The sequence below is a fragment of the Pleurodeles waltl genome, chromosome 4_1, assembly GCF_031143425.1.
Source record: "Pleurodeles waltl isolate 20211129_DDA chromosome 4_1, aPleWal1.hap1.20221129, whole genome shotgun sequence".
In the NCBI taxonomy this organism is placed as follows: Eukaryota; Metazoa; Chordata; class Amphibia; order Caudata; family Salamandridae; genus Pleurodeles; species Pleurodeles waltl.
Window position 1 is genome coordinate 608,362,821 of NC_090442.1, and position 26,503 is coordinate 608,389,323.

At 42.1% G+C, this 26,503-nt stretch overlaps 1 protein-coding gene across 1 annotated transcript in view; it reads left to right on the plus strand.

Annotated features, from left to right (window-relative positions):
• Window positions 1–1,870: 1,870 nt before the first annotated feature.
• The window catches only part of LOC138287178 (sodium-coupled monocarboxylate transporter 1-like), a 316,179-nt gene continuing 291,546 nt past the window's right edge, over window positions 1,871–26,503 (plus strand). The window contains 1 exon segment of the mRNA XM_069227537.1: window positions 1,871–2,206. Within this exon segment, the coding sequence (XP_069083638.1) occupies window positions 1,871–2,206 (336 nt within the window).

Sequence of the window (26,503 nt, forward strand, 5' to 3'; positions counted from 1 at the left end):
CTGAACCGCCCAATGTTTAAGAACACCTTACTGTGGCCACCGATGTGACCGAAATGCCACAAGGAAATTCAGCAAAACGTCATGCAGTCTTCTCCTACGCAGGGTCACGCTGGTTCGAATTTTATCCTTTTGCCACATCAGAAAGCAGAGAACGGTATAATTCTGGCACTTAATCTAGCCATATACTCCCGGTGTTCGGTCATGGACGTTATTTACTCCAGCGATTTTTAGCATGGATATATTTTGACTTAATAAAACTATAATTACTTCTAGAATTCTACGTATAGAATTGTATGGCTTCTCTTCAAAAAGTTAATTGGAGCTCTAGTTGAAGGACATCGGCAGCGTGACATTTTCCCCCAAAGCTTTACTCTTTTGCCCCACTTTAAAAAAAAAAGTTTTACTTCAAAACCTTACATTTTTTATATGTTTATACGTTGATGGTGTTGTATATGTTGAGTTAGCAGGCCACGTGCAATTTGGTTTGTGTCAAGTACTGATGTCCGGAGGATGTCCCTGTTTCCACTGTCTTCATTTATATATTTTTTGCTATTTTATATATCTATTTTATATATCGTGAACTCGACACTAAGGTATTGGAGCGCTTTACATTAGCACCAGTTATGTTACACAAGGACACATTAATTTATTTGTTTTGGGAGGCACGGGGAGATTAAGTGATTTGCCCCTAATCACAGGATGTAGAGCCCTCCCCAAGACTCGTACCTCAGTGCTTAATTTGTATTTGTTGTTTCTGGTGCGGATTAAACCTGGGAATGCATCATAATACTATGCCTTCCCAGGGGAGGCACAACAAGGAGAAATTTGCATATTTCTCTTTGTTGTTTCCTATTCTAAGTGGGCTGTATCTTGAAGCACACTTTGAAAGAGAAAAGTGATGGGGGTTTGTTTTTGTGCAAGAAGGTGCCCCTTCCTGCACAAAAAAAATCTTGCCTACAAGGCAGGCACCCTTGCACCATGGCGTAAGAGTGCCAGCAATGGTGGCTGGCAGCCAAAAGGGTGTCAGCGCGCACCGTATAATGTTAAATATTGCACATTCCTGCCCTTTCCCTTATACACAGCGCAGCAAGGTGTCTTTTCTACAATGCGCGAAAGTTTCATAAATCTGCCCCAGGCTGTATATATATGTTTGTAAGGTATTGATGGGCGGACAGCGTGCTTTTCAGCTTGGTGCACTCAATATCTGTAACAATATCAGGGAAATAGACAGTCAAAACCGGCCCTCCGACCATAAACCATGCCCACATAAAGACAAAAAACGATGCACACGGTGACCTGTCAGACCAGTACCTCTAGTGCGGTCAGACAGCCCTATAGGTCAGTCTGACCGTGGAACTATTCCTGGCAGAGGGTGCAGCCACTTGAGGGAGCGATTCCGCGAATTCTTGAAATACTTTTCTGCTCTGAAGAGTATTGAAACAGCTAAGCATTCATTACCAAAAGCATTGTTTACTTTTACACCAGACTAAAAATATGGGGCACTGTACATCATGAATCAGTGACCTGACTGGGTAAATCACAAACAACGGAAGTATGGAGTGACATTGTGTTTGCTCAGAGACTGATGTGTTAGCTATTCAGATTATAAAGGTACACCAGGTACTTACTGTTGGTAGGTTTGCTTCTCACTGGGCTGTGGGAACTATGCCGGTCACATCTACTTTAAAGACGATTAACCTCGTAGTTCAGTTAAACATTTCCACGGCCTTCCTACACACGAGACAAACTTTCTCATAGAATCATCACTTGGAGCTCTCCTCTGCGTGTGTGGGTCTCTGGCTCTTGATGACATCAATATTTTTACATTTGTGTCTCTGAAGGACTCGGGGCCAGATAGAACTCCCTCAAAATGGCCGGCTCCTTTAGCATCTGGGACTATGTGGTCTTCTCTGGGATGCTCCTAATCTCAGCTGCTATCGGGATATATTGCGCCTTCGCCGAGGCAGGACAGAAGACCTCCGATGAGTTCCTGTTTGGTGGCAGGAACATGAATGCTGTCCCTGTGGCCCTGTCCCTGACTGCCAGTTTTATGTCAGCAATAACTTTACTCGCGATGCCAGCTGAGATTTATCGGTTCGGGACTATGCTTTCTATGTTGGCCATTTCTTACCTTTTAACAACCGTTTTTTGTGCTGAGACTTTCCTTCCCGTTTTCTATCGGTTGCGAATGACAAGTACATATGAGGTGAGTGGGATATTCAATATCGTTGTCATCTTGGATTGGCATTGCTGTATCTGTAACAAACAACCCCAACTCAGATTGGCCCTTTTCAAAAGTATTTAAAATTCGTATCTCAATGTGTGAAAATTAAAAGCTTAAAGTCGAATAAAAGGAAAGGCACCTTTAATGCAAGAAGGGTCAATCTCGTGTGTTTTTTTATGAGAATTCCAAAATAACAAATTTGCTGGCTCCTTAAGAGTATATCAACTAAACCTTCAAAGTGTGCTCTGTATAGTCAGGAGAGATCAATCAATCAATCACGGTTCTTATAAGAGCGTGGCTAATCACCTGTGAGGGTCTCAAGGCACTAGGGGAAGAATGGGTTCAGTTGAAGACCCAGGTCTTGAGGTCCTTCTTGAATTGTGGTAGTGAGGGCGATCCCCTGAGGTGTAGCAGATGAGTGTTGTTGGTTTTTGCGGCGAGGTAAGAGAAAGATCTTCCTCCAGCTGAGTTCTTGCGCATCCTTGGGGCAGGTATGAGGGCCAGTTAGACGGATCGGAGGTGTCTTGTGGGCGTGTGGAAGGTCAGGTGGTGGTTGAGGTACATGGGTCTGATGTTGTGAAGGGCCTTGTATGTGTGCATGAGGAGCTTGAAGGTGATTCTTTTGTTGATCGGGAGTCAGTGAAGGTCTCTCAGGTAACCAGAGATGTGGCTGTGGCGAGGGATGTAAAAGATGAGTCTGGTCGAGGCGTTCTGGATTCTTTGCAGTTTCTTTTTAAGTGTTTGGCAGGTGCTAGCATAAAGTGGGTTGCCGTAATCTATTTTGCTGGTGCCGAGAGCTTGGGTGACTGTTCTCCTGGACTTGTCAGATTGAGTTTAAAGCAGCTGTCCGTCATCCAGGCAGTGACTGCCTTCATTCCATTGTGGAAGTTGTTTTTTGTGGTAGTGGACTTGTCTGTAAGGGAAAGGATCAGTTGGGTATCGTCTGTGTAGGAGATGATGTTAAGTCCGTGGTTTCTTATGATGTTAGTGAGTGGGGTCATGTAGATGTTGAAGAGGGTGGAGCTCAGAGAGAAGCCCTGAGGAACTTTGTCAGTTGTAGGGAGAAGGGTGGGATCCTGACTCTCTAGGTTTGGCCGGTGAGGAAGGAACAGATCTACTCTAAGGCTTTGCTGTGGATACCAGTGTTGTGGAGTCTAGTGCAGAGGGTGTGGTGGGAGATGGTGTTGAAGATGGCAGAGAGGTCTAGGAGGATGAGGGCTGCGGTTTCACCCTAGTCGAGGAAAGTGCTAATGTCGTCCGTTGCTGCGCGGAGTGTGGTCTCGGTGCTGTGGTTGCTTCTGAAGCCTGATTGGGAGGGGTCCAAGATGTGGTTGGTCTCAATGAATTTGGTGAGTTGGGCATTGATAGCATTCTCAATGACTTTGGCTGGGAAGGGGAGCAGTGAGATGGCTCTGTAGTTCTTGAGGTCTATTGTGTCGGCCAAGGGTTTCTTCAGCAGTGGGTTCATTTCTGCGTGCTTCCAGTCTTCATGGAAGGTGGAAGACTTGATGGAGCAGCTGATGGTGCGGCATAGTTCAGGGACGATGGTGGCGCTGGCACAGTTGAAGATGTGATGGCAGCAGGGTTATGAGGGGGCTCTGGAGTGGATGGTTTTCATGATCTTCAGGGTATCGTCAGTGGAGAGAGTGGTCCAATTGTGCAGGGTCGGATGGGATCTGGATTCTTTGGGTGCAGTGGTTGCAGGTGGGGTTGGAGGGTCTTGGGTGGGGAAGCTGTTTTAGATGTCTAATATCTTGGGATTGAAGAAGGTGGTGAGGTTGTCACAGAGGTCTTAGGAAGGGGATGTCTGTGGAGTCCGTGCTGAGATTGGTGAATTCTTTGATCACAGTGAAGAGGTCTTTGCTGTTGTGTGCATTGGTGTTGATGCATTCCTGAATGGCTATTTTCTTTGTGGTTCGGATCAGGTGGTGGCGTGCAGTGATGGTGGTTTTGAAGAGTGCATGGTCATTCACACATGTGTAATGGTGCCTTAAACCAACCAGAGAATGTAGGCAAGAGACTTAGGGGCATATTTATAAGAGGGTTGGGTCACATGTGCACCACGAAATGTAGCAGATGCACAACACAAACCTCTAAGACAAATTTATGAAGCCACAATAAGCCACTTTGCCTAGCTCTGAATGACCTCATAAATCTGGAGTAGCACAACCCCGCGCAAATCCCTGCATTGTGCTAATCTGCCATGGGCAGGTGTTCCAGAGGTGTTGAGGCTGATGTTCTCCTGCAATTCCCATGGGTTTTGATGTATTCCCAGATTTACAAGGACTTGTAAACCTAGGAATGTGCTGAAATCTTACACCTTTCCAGGAGAGGTATAACAAGGAAAAATAGCTTTCTTTCTCCTCATTTTTTCCTCTTTCCAGGTCTGTTGCATTCTTCCTGCAAAAAATCCTCCTTCCTGCGCAAAAACAATACTGGATACAACAAAGGCACCCTTGCGCCATGGTGCAATGGTGCCTGTGTTTGTGCTATGCAGCCCATTGTGCGCCAGCACAGGGAAAAGTGCAGGAATGCACCGTATTGCCTTAAATATGACTCATACCTGCTCTTTCCCAGTGACACAATGCGGCGCTGCACTGCTCCACTTTGTCACAAATATTCCCCATAGGGTCTGATGTAGAACTTGGGAGATGGTCCACTTTTCTGCCTGTCCAGTTGCGTTGACCTCTACCACCTCCCAAACTCCCCAGCAGAGGATTGTTTGCAGAAACCTCTGTAATGAAAATACATTTGTCAATGTGTTGAAAGAACTTTCTGCAGTATGCTGAGCGGGCAGCCATGTTGAAGCATCCTGTTTGACATTCTCTTTGGCTTTTCAGCGAGAAGCCCCCATAGTGAGGATTTGCTGTTCCAGAGCAAAAGGAAAAAAATGTCCTTCATATGTGCAATGATTGTCTTGAAACGAAAGAGGCATTAACCATATATGTTTTATTCCGGATCACGTTACCATGAAGACCAGCAGCTTGCCCAGCAGATGCCTTCCAGCTCCTCAGAATATCCTTCTTGCTCACTCCCACATATTGAATAAAGGAGCAGACTCCAGACCACATTTATAATAAACCCTCATAAACATCGTAGTTTCTCCGTTATAACATAATGCAAGACTTTTCTCCCTGTGTGTCAGGGGAATTTTTAAAAATATTTTTCTGGCTGGCTCTATGCTTCTACACCTGGCAGATCTGGACAGGAAAAATTCTTAGTGGGCTCAAGTAAAGTGGAGCTATTACTACTTTGCCTGTCACCTTGTGACCGCGAGTTACCCCACTTCAGAAATGAGTCAATTGAGTGGATCTTTGAAAAACAGCCAGATGTGAAGCAGTCCAATAGCCCCCACCAAGAGTCCAAAAACACTGATTTTGCAGTGTTGAGTGCTAAAAACACTCAACACTTCAGAAGCCCCCAAAACAGTCTGTCTGAGACAGGCCCACCAAGAACGAGTGGACAGCCTTAGAAAAATTGAACTACGAGGATGCATGACCATGCCCCTTTATAGCACAACCCCTCCTCCCTCTTGCACCAAAACAGTGTTTTTAGGGAACAGTACTTAAAAGTATGTCACTGGGGTTTAGGACTTTGGTGCAGCTCCCCAATTGGGTGACTTGTGGTGAAAATCCCAGCATCAGCATGTCTTTTCTTGTCATCTGGGAGAGCAGCACACATCAGTGACTCCTTGGATCTTTTACTTAGGAAATTTAAATGTTTAACACTTTGTCCATGATGGACTTCTCCTCTAAGCAATGACACTGAATTTGGTAAATACATTTCATAATTCTAGCAGTGGAAGCCCTGCACAGTTTAACTTCTGATGGTTTATTTTGCACCTTTCACCCTTTATTATCCTTCCATAAATAAATGTTGCTGATGTCGCACATAACCCTGGAGTGAAGAAGAATCACTTTCCTCATGAGGGAAGTAAGGGCCTGACTTAGAGTTTGGGGGATGGGTCGCTCTGTCACAAATGTGAAGGATGTCCTATCTGCAGTGTAACAACTACAATAGGATATATTAAAATTCTAATATTTTGGGATGGATTAACCCCATCTGCCCAGGTCTAAATGAGGGCATAAGTCTCTCAGTGACCCACACAATAGAGGTCTTCCATAGGCCAAGATGAAGCTTGCCCTCTGCTGTTGTCACACACTATTTATATTGCCATCGCCTGAGTGGAAAGATGCACAAAAAATAAACACTGTGTACAGACTTCCTGAAAACCTGCATATCACAGCCTAAAGAAATTAACACTTTGAAGGGAAACATTATAGCCATATGAATAGTTGATTACACAAAATAACATGAAGGTATGTGGAACATTCTCATTTGCAAAAGACTATCAGCACCATTATAGCCACTACCACACTGGTGCACGTGACGTGATGGAAAAGGCTGCTGTTCAATTAAAACTAAGAGGGACGTAACTAGGATCACCAGGCAGGAGTGGAAAAGCCACTTGAATAGCTCTAACCGGAAAAAAATGTATATAGTTCAACGGAATGAGCAGCATGTTTAAAAGCCTAGGGAACATAGGCTTTATTCAGTTTGCGAGAGAAAAGCACTCAAGTTTAGAAACTTTGTAAAACGAATATGCAAGGGAATCTCTGTGGTTCAATGAGCATAATTGATACCTAGGACCACGTTTCTCAAAATACAGTCACTATTAGGTGGGGTTACTAAGAGCTTTTTCATTTTCCATAACTCATATTAACATGCATATAGAGGGGATTTGAGTCAGTCCCCTTCCTCCGTTGGTTCCTTCAAGTTAGTTCCCTTCTGTCTTTTCCTTTAAGAAGTGTCAGGTCAGGGATATATTTCAGTTTCACTGGTACCTGCTGGTTGTCTGTCCTGACAGTAAGCCTACCTAAAGTGCCCAGGAATCGCAATGGAGGCATATTTGGGTTTTTGCACCTAAATGTTTTTGCATCTAAAAGTTATTTTGTCCTTATTTCAGATTTTTGTTCTTACGAGTTTCGCACGTTGCACCAAGGGTGATTTTGTTCCTAAAATGTGCTTTTGCTACTAAATATGATTGTGCTCCTATGAATGCACATTCTTCTTGATTTTGCACCAATGGTGAATTTGCATCATAAAGCGATGTTTTACTTATGGTGTCTGCTTTTATCTAGGGATCACGCTGCACCCCATAAGTGATTTTGCGAATAAGTGTGATTTGTGCACCTAAACTTTTTCCATACTAATGCTGACATTGCGCCGTCTGACTTTACCTCTCAATGTGTTGTCAACAAATAATGTAGCCATACAGATACATCCCTTTTACGCATAGTGACATCTTTTAACACATTTTTGTGTGCAGTAATTTTGCACCTGCACGTGGTACCACATTCCTACTGACTTTACACCATCTGTAATTTTGCACCTACATGTTTCTTCACCTAAAATGTTTTTTGCACCTAAAAGTGTTCTTTCTCATGTGTGTTTGTTCAACTACCATTAGCACACCTTTGTTGAGGTTGCACAACAGGAGGACAATAGGATGTCGTGGCCAATTCATCAGAAACCACCCTCTACATTTTCATCACTTTGTTTAACATCAGAAAGCCCTAAACGCTTCTACCGTGGCTAGCGATATTTCCACTGGTATCATGCCTATCATCCTTACCGGGGGCAGCCCACTGTCCCACTAGCTCACCATCACCCTTTCCTCCTTCTCCATTACGGTACGGGATGGTCACCAACAAATACTGAACGGAATAGAATCAGAGAGCATCATGCCAGCATGAACCAAGGCAGCCTCTACCATAACCGGGAGAAAAGCTACTCCTACACTGAAACGGATAGAAGTACTATCCAGGACCAACCCCTAGCTCTCACAGAAGCCACCACTGCCCCTTCTCACATCCTCCCTCTCTCAACTAACCTCCTTGACCAGGCCAGCTTCAACAAAACCAAAGAACACAAATGTTATCCACCTGCCAGAATGAACTGCTTGACGCCAAACTAAAGCTCCATTACTTGCACGAGGAATACGAAAAATTCAAATCACAGACTCCATATCTCTGCCACAAGCACTCTCGTTCCATCGCAAAAAGACAGGCAGTTTGTAAAAATTCAGGTAGCATTTTTCACCCATTGTTTGTGACCTGACTAATCATGCATCAGGCCCTTTGCTTTGAAGCTTCGACATTTCACTGTCTTACCCCTGGAATACAACAACATACACCATCACTTAAAGAATGCCTAAAATGCAAAGTGATGAACTCAATAAATTCCTCGTTCCAGTACAAACAAGACATCTAAGCCGCTAATGCTGAAAAACTTGCATTGCCCACCAGGGAACATAAAGATATTGATGTTTTCTTTGATAATAGCACTAATCAACCTACCTCTATTGTGATAAAAGTTTCTTGGGAAATGTCAGCCTCCATTGGGAAAAATACAAAGACACAATTCCATGCACACACCCATCCTAAATAAGGGCTCCAGCATTATCAGAAATTGGGTAGTTGGTTGAGTGGGGTTAAACTGCAATAACCACACTCCCTGTCAGGGTGAACCATAAAAAAGTCACTAAATTCACCTGTGCCTAACCCTCTAGTTAAGCACAAAAGCAGTCAGGCTTAATTTAGACGCAATGTGCAAAGTACTTAAATAGTAATAAAGTGAAACCACAAGACAAAAAAATCTCATACCAATGTAAAAAATAAGGTAAATCTTAATAAATTATTTTACACCAAAATTACAAAAATTCAATCAGTAGAGTTCTGAATTTTTAAAGTTTTAAGTGAAAAACAATGGCAAATAGATCAAAGCACCAACCGCGTACATCTAGTTGCGCATGCGCAAGATCCGGGGCAAAATGAAAAGGTATTGCTGACTGTAAGGGAGGACAGTTCATATACAGAAACCAGATTGGGCCCAGTCTCCACTTACCTTCAGACTAAGAAGACATTTCAAGAAAAAATGTCTGAGATGGTAAAATTCAGAAGGACAAGGCAGCCAGAGCTTTCTGAGGAGGAGGTGTCATCATCGGGGAGCCGCTGAACAAAGTCAATTTTTATGTTTGGGCTTAGTCTCTTTTTTGGAAGTCGAAAATCTGCACTGGTATGAAGCTGCAGCTCTAAGGCTCCACAAGGTGTGATACCCCTTCAGTGAAGAGCTGCTGAACAGGATTTGCTACTGTTTAGCAGGAGCTGCTATAAAGTCAGGCTGACCAGTGATGCACCTTAGGCAGATCGGCAAACATGTAGGTCACGGTCTCCTCTCAGTTCTCAGACAACTTTTTGGCAGAATGTTTTCTAAGTTCAAAGTTTTCGGTTTGGCTGTCAGCGCACCAATAGCAACAGTTCCAATAGTCCAGGACTGGAGGGGCACTACTTGGAGGGTTGGACTCACTCATGCTGGGTCGAGGTTTGTTGCCAGGATGGCTGGAGCCTTTTTTGTCCCTGAGGCTCGGATCAGGAAGCCAGCCAACTAGCCCTTGGAGTCACTCTGGGAATCTTGGTTTAAGCATGAAAACAGGACTCAAGCGGTAGGGCAGTCCTCTGAGGCCCCAAGGCAGGCTTTAGGCAGCAGGACAGTCCCCTTAATGCAGCCGTGAATTCCTCTGAAGTACACAGCAGGCCACAAGCAGCAGGACAGTCCTCTGAGCATCCTTCTGCAGGTCCAAAAGTGAGCTGAAGAGTTTGAGGGTCCAATTTTTCTAACTGGTTCCCCCTTTGAAGTGAAAGAAAGTTGTGGAGTTTTCCCCCTACAGGCATGTCTGGAATTTCCTGCCTCCCTGCCCTAGTCCCACTTTGTTTGCAGGCACAAAATGCTAGTGTGAAGTTCTTTGTGTGTGAACTGAAGCTGTCCCTTTGAAATGCAGGTAAGGTTATGGGTAGCTTTACCCCCATCCTGTATTGGATGGCCGAGCCTGCCAAAACAAAGACCCTCTATTCTATGCCTGTCTAGGAGGAACACACCAAGGCCAGCTACACCTAGTCATATGACCCAGGAAACAGGCTGCACACACCAAATGGTTAGTGCAAGAAAATATAAACATTTCAAAGAGGATTGTAAGTTAAATTATAATTCCTTAGACACCAAACATGACATTTCTACCAGCTCACAACAAAAGTTATCACTTGTTAAATGTAACACAATAATCCAATGTTATCCTAAGGGAGGCGCAGACCTCACAGAAGTGATTTTTTTTTTTGAGTTTTTCACTACCAGCACAACCTATATGTCATGGTTTCGGGTGGGTCTGATCAGGACGATGGTTGGGACACACCTTGAGGTCACCTAATAGCCTAAAGAGGTAGTGTACTGGGGCAGAAGAGCAGCTAAAGGCATACACGGAAAAGACAGCCATGGACAGGCACAGGAAACAGGAAAGTAAAAGCAGAGCAACCATTGTGTGAACAAACAGGAAGCGGATTACTAATGGACAAACACGCTGAGGTTGTACACAGAGTAGAGCGCAGAACCTCCCACAGTGACAGGGAATGTCAATGCCTCTGTGCAGTTTGCTCTTACAGATAGTCACCCTGCCAGCCCCATAGAAAGGAGGCAGCAGAAGTGATTCTGTCTCTGGACCCTAGAGCACAAACAAGGATAGAACTTACATACACAAAACAAGCTCTAGTGGGTCCAGCTGGATACACAGTGGCGATTCCTGGAAAAACAGCAGTAGCACACTGTCACTGTTAGGCACAAAAGACAACGTATAACAGTAGACAAGGATGGGGGCTGAAATTGCCTCCTGGAAACCAGGAGCCAACCCCAGTACAAAGGAGGACACCTATACACTGGTGAAGACTGATAGAACACTTACCAGACACAAATACTGAGAGGAAACCAAAACAGAAGGGACAAACTAAGAGACAGAAGCAGGAACTGGGAACAGGCTCAGGCTGAAGCAAAGGCAGGACTAGGACTTGAAAACAGGGCGCAAACTTGTGGCTGGAACAAATAGAGACAGGACTGGGAAACAGGGAGCAGGCTCTGGCTGGAATAGGCAAGGAGAGGGCTGGAATACAGGGAGTAGGAATAAGCAGTAATCAGGACTGGGAAACAGAGAGCAGGTTCAGACTGAAACTAGGCAGGAGCAGAACAGAGAAACAGGGAGCAGGCTCAGGAAGAAACAAACAGGTACAAGGCTAAGAGATAGGAAGCAGGCTCTGGCTGGAACAATCAGGAGCAGGGCAGAGAAACAGGAAACAGGATCAAGCTGGAACAGAACAGGAACAAAACTGGAACACCATCCGATAAGGAGTCTGTAACACAAAGGAATCGAACTCCAATGCACGACGGGGATATTGAGGAAATGGCCATTTTGGCCCCCAAGGAAACCATACAACTACTAAAAAAATATAGATCTATATGTACATATAGATCTATATATATAGAAATAGCTATGTATAAACCAAAAAACAATAAAAAATATACAACACTTGCACATGCAGGACTCCAGGAAAAGAAAAATAAAGTTTAATACAACACAACGCGTTTCGGCTGTCAAGCAGCCTTGGTCACGTGATAAACACCTCATCCAAATCACCATTAAATACTGTCTCAACATAGACATAGAAATGGGACAATAACAGCTAATTGGAAACAAGTCCATATACCACAACCTCCCAACCTATACAGTTTTTTAAGACATAATAACTGATTTCAAATTTCATTATTGCACCTACAGTTGAGTCAATATATAAATAATTAAATATTGCCATTATCTGTGTAACAGGAAAGAAAAGATGATAACATGTACCAGTGTAATTAAATAAATAAAATTCATATTCACCGGACCATTCAATTATATAGCAAAATACTATAAATAAGGTCTTCTTAAGAATATAAATATATTCAATAATCAAACACTGTAATCCAAAAAATTATGGTCTCCTACATCACAACTGATAAGTACAATATATTACTATGCTTAAAATATTCTTATCTGTAAACTCAGCAAGGAAGGTCCCCCAACAATAACGTGACACCCAAAAAAGAATGATGACAATGATGACAATAGATTTCCATCTGACCCCTCATATCAGAAAGAAGAATTGTATATAAATATCAATAAATAGAAAACTAATTTGACAACTAACCAAAGAAGTAAATATATACATATATAAATACCTATCATTACCTCATACCTAATACCTAAACCAGTTAAAACACATTCATATTAAACTGTCATCATCAATAGGTCTTGCTAGTTTTCAAATAAGTGAGTATTTAATTCCTCACCCATATTTAATCCATTCGGAATCTAAGTTTCCAATTCTATGATATATTTAGATTCCTTCTTCCTCAATGTCAATTCTCTATTGCCCCCCCATGACAAGGGGAAACATGTTCAATGCCAAAATATGATAGCTTAGTGCAATCAGAGTTATGTTTTTCCTTAAAGTGTCTCGCAACAGGATAATGCTCATCATTAGTTGTAATCGCACGCATATGTTCTAAAATGCGTTTCTTAACATTATGTTTAGTACTGCCCACATACCATTTTAAACACGGGCACTCCAATATATAAATCACAAATGGAGTACTACACGTTATAAATTGGTTAATATATCCCACTTTTCCCGGTTGGCATACATCATATTGCTTCCGCATAATGCTGTTGCGACAGGCCTTACAATGTCCACAAGGAAAAAAAAACTGTAAATTGTGTTGTTTCAATTGAGGAATTGTAGTTATATCATTAGATCTTAACATATCATGTAAACTACGTACTCTCCTATTAGTAATCTGCGGTCTTTGTTGAATAACATCTCCAATAACAGGATCACTCTTCAAAATTTTCAAATTTTTTGAAATAATCTTGTTTATATCTCTCGTATCGTCATTTTATGTCGTAATCAGTCTAGTTACTTCTCCTTTCTCCTTTTCTAATCTCCTAGTATTATCAAATAGGGTATCTGCTCTACAAATCCCCTTTACCTTATCAACTGCCCTTTTAATCACCCATTCCGGGTAACCCCCTGTTTGAATCTTTTGGTCATCTCAACTTGTTCTGCTTCGCTGACGTCACGCCCCCCCTACTGCTGTTAGTTCTGGTGGGAGCCGACGATGCTTGCAACAACGCCTTAACAAACAGGGTAAGGGAATGGATTGCAATTAACTGTACAAACTTATTCAAGCGGAAAAAAATATCGTTTTGATTCAGCTATATTTTTGATGTAGCTGTGGTGGAGCGGAGACAGCGGTAAATTAATGATTATGGTTAACCCGCTGTATATACATATATTTTTTCAAGTCACACAGTTTTTAAACTAAAGTTTGAGGAAGAATTAAACATATATCTAATTTCCATGATAGGATATGTTATTTGTGAGGCAAAGCCTTGAGAGTTTGGGAAAATCTTCTGCGGTGGATACTTGGATACAGTACATTGAGCATTTGAGCAGCATAAGTGCGGCGGGTATTATTTGGATTATTTAATCCGGCAAGGGGAACCAGGAATGTTCCTGGGGGACTCCGGATTTTTGTGGAGTTAGTTTAATACATTTGAGTATAGTTCTGTCTCACTATGAATGATGACATAGAAAACGAGAGACGATTGGCAGCGACAACGCTGTTCTCTATCGACATGGTTAGGAGGACCCCTCAGTACTTTGGCCAGGAGAACGCTAATGACTTGAAGACTTTGCTATACATATTGGAGAATATGTATAGAGCTGAATTATCTAAATGGTGGGAAGCTACATCCCTGCAAAATTATGTTGATCAACGAATGGTTCCAAGGGGTTTATGTATTTTTATTACCCCTTCGTATGAGACACCCAATCCAGAAATGTTGAAAGAATTGGCAGAGAATTCTGCCCGGAGCTCTAGACATATGCTTGAGATCCTTATTAAATATGCGTGGCAGGACCGGAAAGCCCTATTAGAGGAGCAAGAAAGAAAGTGCTAGATGACCTCAACCTAAGATCTGAAAAAGAGAAGGAAAAGATTTCTAAGTTTATGGAAGCAATGAACTTGAGATTGAAGAAATATGAAGAGGACATTAAGACTAAAAAACAACAGAAATTACACAGAGATATAGGTGACTAGGAAAGTGGAAGAATTTTGACATTTAGCAGGAAATATGACCATCTATATAAAACATCTCCTAGTAAAGATTTATTGCAGGAAGGACAGTCTATTTCGGAACGTGATATTGAAAGTACAAGAGAATCTGATACTCCTAGTTCCACAGAGAGTGAGAAATCTATTGAGGAGATCAGTAATAAACCAACTACTTTTTTAGACGAATATCACCTGCTACGTCATGGCAGGCACATTTTCAAGAATCAACAGGAACAAACATCAAATTTCAAAGGCAGAACATCAGGCCGAAGTGGAAGACGGGCGGAGCAGAAGAGGCGAGAGAGACTCAGAAACCATAAGAAGAAGAGATGTCACTTTGGGGCAAGTGGGAAAAACAATGAGAAGCTCCAATCTACAGATCTAATGAACATTACTACGGTGAATAAAACAATTATGAATTTATCTAATTTGGTTTTGTCTGACAGTGATAAATTTACATTAGGTTTAGGCCTCTCTTTTTGCCCTACAAAATGTTTTAATTATGCTGATTTAAGGATTGATCTCTTCAAGTTTATTAGGAAATTGAAACTGCACAAATGGTTCAAACAAAAGAATTTGTGTGCTGGGGAGGCTGTTGGTTCCCGGGGGTCTGATTCTCAGGAAATTCTCAGTATCAGTGATGTGGACTCATTAGTAGCCCTTTATGAATTAGAGAGGAATGAGTCTGATCCTGAAGTCTCTAGGAATTTGTATAAAATTCTAGATGAGTTAACTATTACTTATGACTTATCTGCCCCTACGGGGTTTAAACCACAGTCAACTTTCTTCCCAATTATGAACCATGATAACATTGATACATTTCATGAGGTGGTGGTCAAGGATTTGATTCATTTCCGACATAAAACATGGTTTAAATCTCGGTGTAATCACAATTTGACACAATGTCAGAGAAGGTTGATTAAAAAAATGGCTGATGACAAAGAAATAGTTGTCTGTCCTGCTGATAAGGGTGGAAATATAGTACTTATGGATAAGCAGAAATATATTGATGAGGCTGAGCGGCAACTCCACAATATACAATTCTATAAGGCTACTAATAAAGAGGCATACTCTAAGAGTGTCACAGAAATTTGGCAACTACTGTTGGAGTGGAAAGATAAAGGATTATTGTTATGAGAAGAATATTGCTTTCTTAAAAAAGATTTTTCAAAATTACCAGTGTTTTACATCCTCCCTAAAATCCACAAAAATGAAACCAACCCTCCTGGGAGACCTATTGTGTCCTCATGGGCAGTGTATTAGAAAATATTTCCAAATACGTAGACCACTTTTTGAGGGACTTTGTGCTTAATTTGCCATCATATGTCCGTGATACTAAGGACTTCCTGGGAAAATTGGAAGGTATTGTATGGGAAGATGATTTCCTACTATTGACATTGGACATTAATTCTCTCTATACTATTATTGACCATGAGAAGGGCATTGCTGCTTGTAGACATTTTTTACGTGTGAGATCTTTGAAATATTTAGCCCATACGGAGATGATGATAGACATGATAAGGTACTGTCTGACTAATAACTTTTTCTTGTTTAACGGGGCCTTATTTCAACAGATTCTTGGGACGGCGATGGGGACATGTTTCGCTCCCAGTTTTGCTTGTCTGTTTTTAGGCTGGTGGGAAGAGTAAATTTTTAAGGATGAGGAATGTTACTCAGGAGTCAGCCAGGCTATTTTGTGGTTGAGATATATCGATGACCTTTTCATTATTTGGAACGGGACGGAAGAAGAGGCATTACAGTTCATTGGTCAATTAAGCGACAATAATTTGAAAATTGCGTTGTCTTTGAACATGAGTAGAACCTCTATTGAATTTCTGGACGTTCTAATTAAGATCAGAAAAGACAAAACTACCACTGAACTGTTCCGTAAAAGTACAGCAGGCAACAGTTTGTTGCATGCTACTAGTGGTCATCCAGATAGTCTAAAAGGGAGTATCCCATATGGAGAACTGCTAGGGGCTAAAAGAATTAGTAGTACTGAGGAAGCCTTTGAAGCAGAACAAGTTGAGATGACCAAAAGATTCAAACAGCGGCGATACCCGGAATGGGTCATTAAAAGGGCAGTTGATAAGGTAAAGGGGATTAGTAGAACAGATACCCTATTTGATAATACTATGAGATTAGAAAAGGAGAAAGGAGAAGTAACTAGACTGATTACGACATACAATGACGATCCAAGACATATAAACAAGATTATTTCAAATAACTGGAAAAGTTTGAACAGTGATCCTGTTATTGGAGATGTTATTCAACAAAGACCGCAGATTACTTATAGGAGAGGACGTAGTTTACATGATATGTTAAGATCTAATGATATAAATACAATTCCTCAATTGAAACAACACAATTTACTGTTTTTTTTTTCCTTGTGGACATTGTAAGGCCTGTTTTGCAACAGCATTATGCGGAAGCAATATGATGTATGCCAACCAGGAAAAGTGAGATATATTAACCAACTTATAACGTGTAGTACTCCATTTGTGATTTATATATTGGAGTGCCCATGTTTAAAATGGTATGTGGGCAGTACTAAACATAATGTTAAGAAACGCATTTTAGAACATATGCGTGCGATTACAACTAATGATGAGTATTATCCTGTTGTGAGACACTTTAAGGAAACACATAACTCTGATTGCACTAAACTATCATATTTTGGCATTGAACATGTTTCCCCTTGTCATGGGGGGGCAATAGAGAATTGACATTAAGGAAGAAGGAATCTAAATATATCATAGAATTAGAAACTAAGATTCCGAATGGATAAAATATGGGTGAGGAATTAAATACCCACTTATATGAAAACTAGCATGATCTATTGATGATGACAGTATAATATGAATGTGTTTTAACTGGTTTCGGTTTTAGGTGTGAGGTAATGATAGGTATTTATATATGTATATATTTACTTCTTTGGTTAGTTGTCAAATTAGTTTTCTATTTATTGATATTTATATATAATTCTTCTTTCAGATATGAGGGGTCGGGTGGAAATCTATTATCATCATTCTTTTTGGGTGTCACGTTATTGTTGGGGGACCTTCCTTGCTGAGTTTACACATAAGAATATTTTAAGTATAGTAATATATTGTACTTATCAGTTGTGATGTAGGAGACCGTCATTTTTTGGATTACAGTTTTTGATTATTGTATATATTTATATTCTTAAGAAGACCTTATTTATAGTATTTTACTATTTAATTGAATGGTCCGGTGAATATGAATTTTATTTATTGAATTACACTGGTACATGTTATCATCTTTTCTCTCCTGTTACACATATAATGGCAATATTTATTTATTTATATATTGACTCAACTGTAGGTGCAATAATGAAATTTGAAATCAGTTATTATGTCTTAAAAAACTGTATAGGTTGGGAGGTTGTGGTATATGGACTTGTTTCCAATTAGGTGTTATTGTCCCATTTCTATGTCTATGTTGAGACAGTATTTAATGGTGATTTGATGCACTTTAAGATGGCCGCCACATTTTGAGTCCTTTGGTGGGGATCTGAGATTTTGTCTGTCTTTTATGTCTAGTATTATATGGTTTTTTAACTTGGAGCACTGTAACAATGATGTATCCATGAGTAAGGCTGTTGCCGAAACGCGTTGGATTTGTGTGCTGAAATAAATTGATTTGCACCTTGGAGGTGTCCTGGGTCTCCTGTTATTTGAAGGAGTGTTGGAAGATATATATATATATATATATATATATATATATATATATATATATATTTGCCACCAGTTGTCTTGCAGTTGCAGCTTGCGTCTTCAAAGCAATGCACATACCTCAACTGACGCAGTTCAACTGTAGCTTTTAGGCAGCAATAAAAAAGTCAAGTAAGTATTGTGATTATGTTTCTGCTACAAAAGGATCAGACGTTTGTCTAGTGGCAGTTTGAGTGCCATAAAGTAGCACAGAAGGTTTATATGCCTACTGCAAAGATCAAATCTGTATTTTATGTCAATAGCTGAGTACATTAGTAAAGTCAGCCATTACCTGCGCTGTAATACAAATGAAATGTATGTGCAGGGTGGGAGGAGGCTATGGAGAGATGAAGGCCACTTTTGCTGGGTGGTAATGAGGGAATCCGAGGAGGAGGGAGTGGGAGCACCAATAATGATTGTTGTACTGGGCGCAGGAGGTGCTAAAGACTGTGACGAAAGGAATGTGACAAGGTGTTTTTTGAGTGTCTTGAAAGAACGTGCTGATTGAGCGAAAAAGCGCAGGTAAGGTGGCCTCTACTGTTGCACGTATCTCACACACACCATCGATTTTGTGACTGTCTACGTAGGCTACTGTTTTAGAGCAACAGTTTAACCAATAGGATGACTGCTGCCGTCACTCGGGTTAGAGGACAGCTCTGACATAGGATCAGAGACTGAGACATCAGATACTGAGACAGCATCTGAGGGATAGGACAATGGCGCAGACTCTGGGAGTGATTTTTCAGTCGGAAGAGTCCCATTCGATAACTCCTCTTCCAGTAAATTATGAGGGAGGTGATGAGGACAGTCCTGCTGTCCCTTCGCAAGCACAGTCTGTGCAACAGGGGAATAGTGGGTTAGCCCAACCCAGAGAGCAGGTGAATGCGGCAGCAAGCAGAGAGAGAGAGTGCTCTCTTGGGAGCTCCCCAATTTAGTTCAGCCCCAAATTCCACTGCCCAAATCGTATTGTGGAGACATCAAAATTATCTATCACAAAACAAACTATTTTTGTAAGGCAGGCACCTGTGTTTTTGGTCCTGGGTTCGGCGGCCATATAGAGAATCATACTAAACCCAAACATTTCTGGAAACTAGACATCCGGGGGAGTCCACAGAGGTGTGACTTATGTGGATTCCCCAGAGTTTTCTTACCCAGAATACCCTGCAAAGCTGAAATGTTGAATAAAAACTCTATTTGTGTCACATTTCTGTCACACAAACTACAGGAATATGCTGGGATCCACCAAATTCCTACCACCCAGTGATTCCTCACCTGTCCTGATAAAAACACTATCCCACTTGAGTGCCTATACTTAGTGCCTGCGTCAGGAATGGATCACCCCAGGGTCAACAGCTGCCTCATGTAAGGACCAACATTGACCGTTGTGTGATCTATTCCTGTCGCGGGCACCAGGCCTACCCACACAAGTGAGGTACCATTTTTATCAGGAGACGTGGGGGAACACTGGGTGGAAGGAAATTTGTGGCTCCTCTCAGATTCCAGAACTTTCTGTCACCGAAATGTGAGGAAAAAGTGTTTTTTTGGCCAAATTTTGAGGTTTGCAAAGGATTCTGGGTAACAGAACCTGGTCAGAGCCCCACAAGTCACCCCATCTTGGATTTCCCTAGGTGTCTAGTTTTAAAAAATGCATTGGTTTGCTAGGTTTCCCCAGGTGCCGGCTGAGCTAGAGGTCAAAATCCACAGGTAGGCACTTTGTAAAGAACACCTCTGTTTTCTGTGAAAAAATGTGATGTGTCCACGTTGTGTTTTGGGCCATTTCCTTTCGTGGGCTCTAGGCCTACCCACACAAGCGAGGTACCGTTGTTATTGAGAGACTTGGGGGAACGCTGGGTGGAAGGAAATGTGTGTCTCCTCTCAGATTCCAGAACTTTCTGTCACCGAAATGAGAGGAAAAAGTGTTTTTTTGGCCAAATTTTGAGGTTTGCAAAGGATTCTGGGTAACAGAACCTGGTCAGAGCCCCACAAGTCACCCCATCTTGGATTCCCCTAGGTGTCTAGTTTTCAAAAATGCATTGGTTTGCTAGGTTTCCCCAGGTGCCGGCTGAGCTAGAGGCCAAAATCCACTGGTAGGCACTTTGTAAAAAACACCTCTGTTTTCTGTGAAAAAATGTGATGTGTCCACGTTGTGTTTTGGGCCATTTCCTTTTGTGGGCGCTAGGCCTACCCACACAAGTGAGGTACCGTTTGTATCGGAAGACTTGGTGGAACGCTGGGTGGAAGGAAATTTGTGGCTCTTCTCAGATTCCAGAACTTTCTGTCACCGAAATGTGAGGAAAAAGTGTTTTTTTGGGCACATTTTGAGGTTTGCAAAGGATTCTGGGTAACAGAACCTGGTGAGAGCCCCATAAGTCACCCCATCCTGGATTCCGCTAGGTGTCTAGTTTTAAAAAATGCACAGGTTTGGTCGGCTTCCCTAGGTGCCGGCTGAGCTAGAGGCCAAAATCTAGAGCTAGGCACTTTGCAAAAAACATTTCAGATTTCAATGTAAAAATGTGATGTGTCCATGTTGCGATTCCTGTCGCGAGCATTAGGCCTAGCCACACAAGTGAGGTACCATTTTTATCGGGAGACTTGGGGGAACACAGATTAGCAAAACAAGTGTTATTGCCCCTTGTCTTTCTCTACATTTTTTCCTTCCAAATGGAAGACTGTTTCTGTAAGAAAACCTTGTAGGATCTACACAAATGACCCCTTGCTGAATTCAGAATTGTGTCTATTTTTCAGAAATGTTTAGCTTTCCAGGATCCAGCATTGGTTTCACACCCATTCCTGTCACTAACTGGAAGGAGGCTGAAAGCACCAAAAATAGTAAAAATGGGGTATGTTCTAGTAAAATGCCAAAATTGTGTTGAAAAATGTGGTTTTCTGATTCAAGTCTGCCCGTTCCTGAAAGGTGGGAAGATGGTGATTTTAGCACCAGAAACCCTTAGTTGATGCCATTTTCAGGGAAAAAAACACAAGCCTTCTTCCGCAGCCCTTTTTTCCCATTTTTTAAAAGAAAACAAATGTGTCACTGTATTTTGGCTATTTTCTTGGTCTCCTCCAGGGGAAACCACAAACTCTGGGTACCATTAGAATCCCGAGGATGTTGGAAAAAAGGACGCAAATTTGGCGTGGATAGCTTATGTGGACAAAAAGTTATGAAGGCCTAAGCCCGAACTACCCCAAATAGCCAAAAAAGCACTGGGGGGTGGGAGGTGGGGGGAGGGAAAGGCCCAGCAGCTAAGAGGTTAAATTGAATTGATCAGAATATGGATTTATCTTTTTTTAAATCTCAAACGTACTGTACCCTCATCGTGCTAAATCGGAGATGGAAATGGAAAAGAGACTTCAAACACATTACAAGCATTGGCAGCATTAACTGGTCTCACTTGAATATGCTAATACATGCAAATTTGGGAATCCGTCACTTTCTGTGACTCCTGGTTAAATACTGCGTTTTTTATCCCTCAAGTTTGTGGGGGAGTGAAAATCCACAAATGTATTTAGTGTTCCCCCCATGTAGTCACACCATATACACCTGCCATATTTAGAAAAATATTTTTGGCTGGATGGATGATCATCCATGCATTATAAAGCTTGGTTACATACCCTATACTATCATATGGACACAGCATGTCCTTTAATGCACTTCGATAAAATGCTGAAACAATTGGACTTGTGTGCCTTATGATTGTGTTTTTTTAAGTCAAGGGAGTAGCCAGAAAATTAAAATAACCCCCACTTTGAACCAAAGCTCTTATTGCAATCGAGCAAGCAAAGCAAGTCATTGCGACCCTCCCTAAAAGAAATCTAGTCTCTTCCACCTAAGCATACATAAATTCATCCTTTCATCCTTCCATGCACCTGGTATCCACCATTTCATATTTACATTCTGTCATCCATACATTCTTTCATCCATATTTCAGTCTTTCACCATTCTGTCTCTCTGTCCATTCATCTGCCCATCCATTTCCAAACAGATCTCCAAACCTATACGTCAAACCCATCCATTCTTTCACTCATTCATCCACTCTTCACTTATCCATCCATCCACCCATCATTTCACTCACCCATCATGCACCCTTTCACTCAATGCATTCACCCTCTCACTCAGCCATCCATCCTTTCACTTATCCATTCACCCTTCCATCCATGCTTTCCCTCACCCATCCATCCTTTCACTTATGCATCCACCTTTTCACTCATCTATCCATTCACCCTTTTTTCATCATCTATCCACCCTTTCATCCATCCATTCATTCACCCCAATTTCAATCATCTATCCATTATTTACTCTTCTATCCTATATCCATCCTTTCACTCACTCATCTATCCATCCAGCCGTTCTTTGACACATCCATCCATCCATCATCCTCCCTTTCACTCATCCATCCAATTTTTCACTCATCCATCCATTCTTTCACCCATTCATCCTTTCAGTCATCCATCCATCTTTTCACTCATTCAACCATCTAAGTCATCCATCAACCCCTCTATCCATCAATCCCTTCCCCATCCATCATCCATCAATCCGTTAATGCATGTACCCCTTTACTCACCCATCCATCCACCTGTCCACCTGTCCACCCACTTTCACTCATTCATCCATCCATCCACCCTTTCACTCACACACTCATCCATTCACCCATTCACTCACACACCCTTCCATCCATACTTTCATTTACCTACCCACCCACTCGACCGCCCACCCTCCCTTTCATTTTAATTGTGAGCATTTATCTGCCGAGTTGCAGACAGAGGAGGCCCATCAAGAGGCCCATCCTCACTGTCGCTGCTAAAAGGGGTGGGGGGGAGGTAGGCGGAGGGAAGGGGTGTTCACTACCTCCCTGTTTGAAGTGTATGTATTGTACTGTATTATTCATCCCAAGCCTTTGGGTTGAGTAAATGAAGGATATACTCCAAATTAACACTTCTGGATTTCTTTCCTCCTCCACCCCTCCATTACTCCAGTCAATCTAACTAACAAACTCTCATATCCGCGGCTCAAATTAACTCATAATAATACTAAAACTGTACCCATTATTAAACGATACTAATCCATCACTAATTCTTGTTGGGTACCAGAGTAGCATGCTGCTCATCGAAAAGCGCTTCGACGCCTCGTCAGGGGTAGTAAGCGCTATATAAATACGATTACAATACAATTACAATTACAATATTGTAGTGTACTTGCTCCTTGATGCCCGTAGGATAATTATACTGATTTGAATGTGATTTAGCCATGGAAAATGACAATAGATGTTGCAGGAATTGGTTATGCGCTACTATTTACCGCCGGCGTCCTAGGTGTGATGTTAGAGAATAGGATAAACAGTGATCAGTAACTGAGACTTTCCACAGTAAGTGAATCACAGAAATGTGTTTTATTTTCCAGGAATATTTCTGTTGTAGATTCTAATTCTGAAAAACACGTTCCCGTTCCAGATATTATTTCTCAAGTTGCTGTCACCTCTATGAATCACTATGTTGGTAGGCAAATTCCCTATCAATTTATAATTCTTCCTGGAAGATGTTGGAGAAGCCAATGAAAAATATGCCTAATGTTGGAGAATTTGAAAGCTTCCTCTCACAACACTTGTAGGCTGAGGATGTTGCTCCACTGTTAGAACCACTCCATAAACTAAGCACTTGAAGGACATTTAAAGTCTTACAATAAAAGGAAAACTAGAGAATGTTTAGAGTGTCATTTTAATATTTATTGCTACCCGGTTCGCAAAATATAGCTGCCTTTAATAATTATAGGTTCTGAGATAGTTGCGTCTTCCGGTGAGCAGCAGCCACCACCCCTTATAGGAGATTCACTGTTGCTGGACTCTGGATTTTCCACAGGAAGGCCATAATTCACACAACCCTGGAATCACTGATAACGGGGGTACCGGCAATTCACGGGTTAAATTGCAGGAATTCCGAGTTTTTGGAAAATAACATGCAGCAATCGGACTGACAGTGTTGATTACCATACACTTTCCCCGGAAATCGCCGGGTGAAGTACCACAGAGTGACAGTGTTTTGCTAACCTTATAATTCCTTCCAAATCTGAATTATTGTGCCATTGATAAGGCAAGTCCACAATTGATAGTGCTCTAGTCTAGCTTTGAGGGTGAGTATGCTTGCTCTGAGAAATCTTGATACTACCTACTTGTATTGCTGGTACTACCTGACAGTTCTGTATATTGAGACTTCTAGAGGAAGACATACCCCACCCAAAATGCACCAATATCTAGATGGTCAGCTTTTGGCCATGTGTGCTGAGGGCACATGCTGGTCTGATTGACACCAACGAGGTGACTGGTTCCTGGAAACCCGTCTGTACCTTCCATGGCGTCCGAGGAGCGTGGAGACGAGGCAATTCCCGACTGCCAAGTAGAGCCATCTTTACCTTCTGCAGACTGCTGAGTGGAAATCGGCTGGAACACAAGAGAATAGATCACTCTGCATGTTTTGTTACCTGGTAAACAAGAGGGAGATTGCATTTTGTGATCTCACTCAGCCTTATGTTGTCTGCATGATGAATACTGTGACAAACTGGGTTACTAGTTGAGGGGGGTGAAACCCTACTCAAGCAGTAGTCACAATCTTCGTCATATGTGTAAAGCATTTATGCAACACTTCAAATAATAAAGTGAAAACACAACACAAGAAAAACCCCACACTATTTTAGAAACACAGAGGAAAAAATGCAATAAATACATCAACACCAAAACAATAGAAATTTAACCAAAAGATCTTGAGATTTGCAATTTTAAAGGTTTCAGTGAAAGTAGCAGCAAGAAGTCTAAAGCGACACTCACGGCTATCTGTTGTGCCAGACCGGGAGAAAGTCACAAGTTTCAAGCTGACTGCGATGGAGCATGGGATGGATATAGGGATCAGGTTAGTCCAGCTGAAAAGTTACCATCTCAGTCCGGCTCAAAGATTCCCGTTCGCAGAGGAGGGGCCACATGAAGCAGGGAAGCGCCATAGATGGTCGTCAATGTAGCGCAAAGACCAGGCCTTGTGTCAATAACGATCTTTGCTGTAGCAAGAAGATCCTGTTGCCGTCATGTGCGGCTGGGTGGAAGCTTCTCATTGGCGTTCCCTGTGAGCGGTTGATGCTGCGGAGTGAAGAGTTGGGCTAATGAAACTTTGCATTGGTGGGCACTGCGATTGACAAGGTTTTCGCACCAGCGGGTCCGTTGGCAGTCACAAAGAGCCTAAAATCTTCAATTTAGCCCCCCTAAGGGGCACCACTTTGGGTCAGGAACATGCTATAGCTGGATCTAGGTACTAGTTCGGATGGTTGAGAGCGTGTTATGTCACTGTGGCTCTGCACAGGAGGCCAGTAGACTAGCCCTTGCAGTCACTCTTTAAGTCCTGGTTCAGGTGCATATCCAACCCTGCTCACTCAGGCTGGACAGCAGTATGGTAGTAGGGCAGCAAGATACCAAAGCAGCAGCCCAGAGGGGCAATAATCCAGTAGGGAACTACGGTCCAGCAGAGTGGCAGTCCTTTAAGCAGAACAGCAGTCATTCTTCCTTGCAAGGTCTCCATAGGTCCTGAAGTGTACTGAAGGCTTGGTGTCTGAGGTCGTATATTTGTACCAGGTGCTTTCTTCGAAGTGTGAGACCCTTCTGGAGATTTCCATTGGAGGTGCACAGGTTTCCTGCCTCCTCTGCCCTGGCTCCGGACCAACAACAAAGGGTATGCAGCTGTTTGTGTGGAGGTTGGACACAGCCTATACATGTGTAAGTAGGGCGGTTCCCAGCTCCACCCCTCCCATCCTGCCAGTGATGGCTCATCCAGGCACATCTAAGCCCTCTATTTGTGTGGCTGTCTAGAAGGAATACACAAAGCCCAAATGTCAGCTGCACATAGTCACGTGACTTATTAAATGTAATACGGTTACTCCAATGCTGTCCCATTGGAGAGGTAAGCCTTGCAGTAGTGAAAAACTAATGTAAGTGTTTATTACTTCCAGGATAAGTAAAACTTAAAAGTAAATGTCCACCTTTTTAGATACATTGCACCATGCCCTGCCCTGCCCTATAATATATATATTAAAAGGAAGGTATAGGCCTGGCAAAGGGTTTATTAAGATAAAAATAGCAGTTTAAAACTACACACAGAGGCTGCAATAACAGTCCTGAGATATACAAAGGGCTAATCGGGAGGGTGGCACAATCAGTGCTGCAGGTCCACTAGTAGCATTTAATTTATAGGCCCTGGGTACATGTAGTTGCACTTTACTAGGGACTTATAAGTACATTAAGTACGCCAATAGGATGTAATCCAGTTCTACCTTCTTTTAGATCACAAACCCTTTAGCACTGGCTAGCAGAAGTAAGGGGTGCAGAAAAGCCAACAAAAATGGGGTCAGAAAACAGGAGTGTGAAGGCAAAAAGGTTGGGGATGACCCTGCAGAAAGGGCCATGTCCAACAGATACCTTTACCACCCCTCCAGGCAGATAATGAGACACCAAATCACTGTCTGTCCCTCAAGATG